Source organism: Myzus persicae, unplaced genomic scaffold (assembly GCF_001856785.1).
Source record: "Myzus persicae strain clone G006 unplaced genomic scaffold, MPER_G0061.0, whole genome shotgun sequence".
Lineage (NCBI taxonomy): Eukaryota > Metazoa > Arthropoda > Insecta > Hemiptera > Aphididae > Myzus > Myzus persicae.
In genome coordinates, this window is record NW_019102714.1 from 54331 (window position 1) to 60330 (window position 6000).

A 6000-nucleotide genomic window follows, 5' to 3' on the forward strand; every position below is an offset into this window, starting at 1 on the left:
GATCTAAAATGATTGTTTAGTATCATGCATTTTAACAATGGCTTGTAAAAATTATTTTTAAAATTAAAAACAATAATATGGTGTATATAACGTAGTGCCTCTACAACTACCGCACCATACTTATATTAGTAGGTAAAATATATGTCTGATGTCTGAAAAACAACGGTGTCGGGACATATCAGTGATTTCAAAATATTTGTCGTCTTAAAGTTATGCACTGGCCAATAACTTATTTTCGTCCACCACCGTGTATATTTTTAAATGAGAAATATTATAGATGTTTTCCAACTAGACACATGCCTTTGAAAATTTAAACCGTGTGTAGGTATATCGAGTTTATTAATATTATGTTAGGATAATGCAAATGTTTATGTATTTGTTTAATATTCTATACGGATAAAAGTCCACTTGCATATATTATAGTAATTCTCGGCGTATTGATATTCAATAGAAGTATACCTATATATGTTAGGATTTCAAGTACGAGTAACTACTAATAGATCACAATCTACTGAAATAGTGTGCGGGTGAGTCAAAACCTGCGCTCCGTGCAGAAAACGACACTATATTTTGTGATCTGACGGTGGCGCTAGGATGATCAGCCGTGACTAGCGGAGAAATAACCCAAACATGTATACTTTACTAAGTATCTCTGTGTAATGTATATTGTATTCGTATACAGGGTTTCGCCAATGCATGTGTATGTTAGTAAAATCGTACAGTAGTAGCGTACAATAGTTGGTAGTTGAGAAATCAATATCAAAGTGTCACACGATCAGTTTCCTTTGATTATAGACGTTACTCCTTCTTCTCATACAAACAATTTGGACTTATATCTTTAATAACAAAATTTCCTCCCAACTTTATCTGTTCACAATGTGCACAGTAAATTTCTTCCACAGGAACAAATATTTGACTAAAAAAGTTAGACAAATATTTAATAATGTATAATAGCCACCTTATGTACCAAGGCGTCCAAGCTACTGTGTTATAATGTTTAATTTCATACATTTTTCAGGATTGCCATAGATATAGATTATTAATTGTATTTATATTTTAGTCGAAAGCATGGTTTTAGTAGTTCTTACTCCATTTGATTAGAAACATTTATTTTAAAATTATAACAAACTTATTTGAAATTATTTTAGAACATAATATTTATATTTTATATTGTTTGGTCATTAAAATTATTAATGTTATTTGGTATTATGTAAATAATTATTTTAGACAAAATTGATTATTTATAAAGCCACTATAATATGTCATACAATAAATGATTGATATTTCTAGGCCATAGGAGATACACATAAGTCCAGTTATGACATTTATTGTGAACGTCAATACATTTTTTATAATTCTATACGACTATACACCTTAAGGCTTAAATATTTCATTTTTAAATAGTTAGTTACATTTAAATAGACCAGTAAATTTTATTTTATTTATACATTGCTTTCTACTCCAGCCTTGTGCCCTTGTCATGACATCGGATTGAATAAACTGAGTGCAAGGATTTTGGGTTATGTAAGGTAGTAATTTCCATTAAAAGCTTATCATCACAATAATGATTATGATGATAATGATAACAATTACAATACTTTATTCTTTCTTTATACTTACTCATTTCTTACTTTATTAACACAAAATGTTTGCTAATCACGTGGATTTTATGTAATTAATTCTTTAACAGCACCAATACAGCGAAAGGAAACAGTTTCCTCGGGTGTCGATGGTAATTCCGAATATCACGTCCACCACCACCTTCATCATCATCACCATCTCCATCACCAACAGTACTGTGGTGATGGGGAGGACGATTACGGTGACACCGGATACGATCGTGACCCTGATTTTTCCGCCAGTGCGTATTATGACCAAGCTAACGATGATTACTCCACAGCGATTGGTTACCAGAAACAGCAGCTCGATTCCTACACTGGAACAGCCACAGCTTCTGAACCTGGCGACTACTATGATTACGGGTGGGATTATGAAACGGCAGCCAGCAGCGAGCAGCAGACACCTCAGACTCCATCTTATTATTATCAACAGCAACAACAGCAACAACTTGAGCGTCAACGACGCAAAGACGGCAGACCGGTAATACATCTTTCGTTGTTCATTAATATATTAGAACTTCTTAAATATAAACTATTAAGCAGAAACATATTTTGTTTTCATAAGTTCCGTTACTTGTTAGGATTGAAAATGATATGAATTGTATGTCAGTTTTACTGGGAGTAATTGTTATAGCTATCCATTATAATTGGAGATCGTCATCTTAGACAAATAGTTCCACTACGATAGTAATAATGGAAATAATAATATTGTTATGCACTATAATGGTTATTAACAACCACTAAAAAATACCTATATTTCTGAAATGATTTTGGAACGTGATGTATTTCCAAGACAATTGACCACATATAAATTATCTATAAAACACGAGCCTATATATTGTCAAAATTATACAAATATAAACTAGGTAATTCTTAATTGAGTTTGAGCCTAAACTGCATATTTAATATGCAACGATATGTGGCTGGGCTAGTAATTTTTCTAATTTACTGTATACAGTAGTTTTAATTTTAATATTCAAACTTATATTAGTTAACTTATGTGGTTAGGCCAGCAAATTCAAAGCATTTAAAATATTAAGCTAAAAATATCAATATTGGTTTTTATACTGCACATTTCTTGTGAAACGAGAATTAATTAAATTATTTGGGTTTAAATATTTTTATAATACAGGTAATATTTATCAGTTAATGATAGTGAAATAGTCTTTATTAATTATGTTAACTATAGAGACGACTCAGTGACCCATGCTCGACATCTGTTTTCGATCAACTGGAGGACGATGTCCGTGGTATAGACCAGCATCACCAGATCTATCAACAACAGCATGAGATCAATAATTATAATAGCATGTATGGAAAGAAAAGTTCCCGAAAACAACAGCATGAGTACAAAAACCGATTACAACAGCAACCGAATAGATACGGAAGTGTAAGAGGACTATCATCAGTAGCATCGACGCCAGGAAAATCTGGAAGAATGCAGCATCCACATCGGGCCTGGTCAGAGAGCGATGGATTGGATCAGTGTGGTGGTAGCGTCATTCAACAAAATAGAAATCAACAAAAACCTCAACTGTTACCACCTCCACCAATACCTTATTACTGTGCTGCCGAAGCGGCCTTATCGGGTTTTGTGCAGTACGTGCACAAGAGTCCGAGTGGCTGGTGGACACGAACTAAAAACAAGCGGCGTAGAAGACGTTATAGGAATATAAAACAAAAGCCAAGCGGAAAGACCATCACAACCGTAGATCGCCGTCGAAGTTCTAGTGCTGGAGGAAATGGCTGCACCATTACCGATGACGAGAATAGTGATGGTTCAGGATCAGGATCAAACTCTGACCATGGCGAATCAAACTCTGATGAACAAGATAGTGATGGCGAATTTATTGGTGTGCTTGCTGCTGCCGCGGCATTTGGCCAAGACCCTGACCGTGAATGGTCGCAACGTGGAAACGCCGGTGACCCTGTAGCTGATTGGGACAGGTATGACTGTGAGAGTGAATCATCAGTAGAACCTGAAGACGATGATATGGTTGAATGGACGACCGAGATTATGGCCACCGATATACGGCGTAAACAACCACATCAAAACTGTAAGTATAACATTATTAGTTATCACTATAAATTATAATAACCAACTTAAATAATTAATACATCATCGAGTTGTAAACATATGTTTGTTCATTTGCTACAGGTTTAGTAGCTACACCGGCGAGGATAGTAAACGATAGTTACTTACATTTTTGCGATTCACAATCACTGACACCTGTCTTTACGAATCGCCAACTATATCATCAATCAAAACAGCAACCCGTTGGTCACCAACAGCAATTCCATCGGCAACTACCGCTACCACAATTCAGACCTCAGCCACTCGAACCCCCACCACCACCACCTGCGTTGAGCGTCGCATTTACTGCTGTGGCCTGTCCATGGTGGACGGTGCTAGAAGGTGAGCTAACTTATACTTGTTAAATACATTTTTGTACAGATATTGAAATACAAAAAGTAAATTAATTTTATATATAATTGTTCGTTTGTTTGTTGTTTGGTTAATAGATGTGCTGCATGTGAATGCCAAGACTTCTGGAGGTCCATCGTCATCAAATAAGACAGGCACGGGGTTACCTCTCCTCACGTTTGATTAACTATAAATCCATTAAACTACTTAATACCAAAACTAAATTCATCGAAAATAAAATCAATGAAAAAAACAATATTTTAATTCGATGACTTTGTTAAAAATAATTAATTTTGCCCGGTGATGGCGTTAAACTCACATTTTCTCGACGACCATAAATATACATTAAATATATTTCCGTAACAAATTTTTTCCAACTTCTGAAGCAACAAGAACTGGTGAATAAACATGGTCGGCGAGTAATTCGTTTATCAATTAAACGTGTACAATATGTATATAAATAATGTGTATATTTTACTGTGTTGATAAAATAATATTATGGACACTCAATGTATCAAATACAAAAAAAAATTAAGAATGATTAATATTAGAATTTAAGAAGAAATCATTGTCTCAAAATGGACTTTGGCTGCAATTAAAAACCAAATCCACCAAGACTTTCTCGCCTTAACATCGTACGTGGTTGAAGACTAGTTTTGTCCGACTGCCTAAGTGTAAACTTCAAGATGAATAAACATATATCATTGAATTTATATGCTGATAAGTAACTGTAACTAAACCTCGGCCATGGTTTAAAAATAACTGCTTCCATCAACATCCCAGTGACTCTTTACAATAGTTGATTTCATTGTAACTAAAAGTAACATGTGACTCCAGACGAACACCAATTGCATTTCCACCCGAAGACCACTGCTATTGCAATCACTTGAAAAACAATTTCTAGGGATGAATATGAGAAGCGGTAATCACAGTTATAAGAAGAATTTTGTAAGCTTACTTAATTTAGATATTAAAAATGTTTTATTTTATATATCCTAGTTAATACATTGTATATTTATTTTTGGTTTTTCAGTAGACGAGAGCTCCGACAGTTTGGAACCCTATTATCTGTGAGCATGGGTGCAAAGTTTTCACTGCTCAAGTTCTGGAATCAACAGAAACATAATTAACAATTCAACGTAAATAATTCTGTACGCATGTCTACCCGTCTTCTATTACTACATCACCAGTCACCCACACCACCCATCACTAAATGCAACCATTTCAACTCCACGTATACCCTGACTTATTAAAGACCACAGCTTAGATCACTTTTATGTTGTTACACCACAGTTTCTTGCGAGAACCTCAGCTTGGTTCTGGTGTTGGCTATGCAAAAGCAAACTGTGCAGAGTACTAACAGGATGTATGTGATTCTAATGGTAGAATATACATTGTAGATGACTAATAGGTAAGATTTTGAATCAAGTAGTTTAATCCTGTAGAATATTAAAGACTATAAATAAGTAACTTATTAATAAGTATTAATAATTATTATTATAACTGGCTGTTAAAATTAAATTAAATTTGTGAAGATGTTAAAATATTTCGACAATGTTACACATTGGACATTGATTAAAAATTCTCACCTATGGAATACATCATAATTCACTTTACACGAAAATCTGTCAAAAAAGATTCGAAAAAATATATATGAATGAAAAAAATGTATCGAGAGGTTTTTTATTCATATTTCATTCACAAACAAGTTATTTCAGTTCAACGTGACTAACCCACTAATAAAAGTAATGGCCATAAGATTACCTGTAAGTTTATACTTGTTTTTCGGATGTAAATTTTTATAATTCAGGTAGTGTTTGTATCATTTGATTTGTTAAGAACAACAGCCACCCTTTTATCATATTAATATTTTCTTATCAATTCGAATTTCAGCCTGCTACATTAATTGATTTTTTTTAAATTTTAACTACATATTTTGACAATAACTATCTACCT

General features: G+C 33.7%; 1 protein-coding gene across 3 annotated transcripts in view; it reads left to right on the top strand.

Annotated features, from left to right (window-relative positions):
• The window catches only part of LOC111032990, a 28506-nt gene extending 23529 nt beyond the window's left edge, over positions 1–4977 (top strand). For all 3 annotated transcript variants that reach the window (XM_022313511.1, XM_022313510.1, XM_022313513.1), the window contains exons 8-11: positions 1691–2100; positions 2809–3676; positions 3778–4035; positions 4143–4977. In XM_022313511.1, coding sequence (XP_022169203.1) covers positions 1691–2100; positions 2809–3676; positions 3778–4035; positions 4143–4231 — 1625 coding nt within the window. In that variant the 3' untranslated portion in view covers positions 4232–4977. The remainder of the gene's footprint in view (positions 1–1690; positions 2101–2808; positions 3677–3777; positions 4036–4142) is intronic.
• Positions 4978–6000: the final 1023 nt, after the last annotated feature.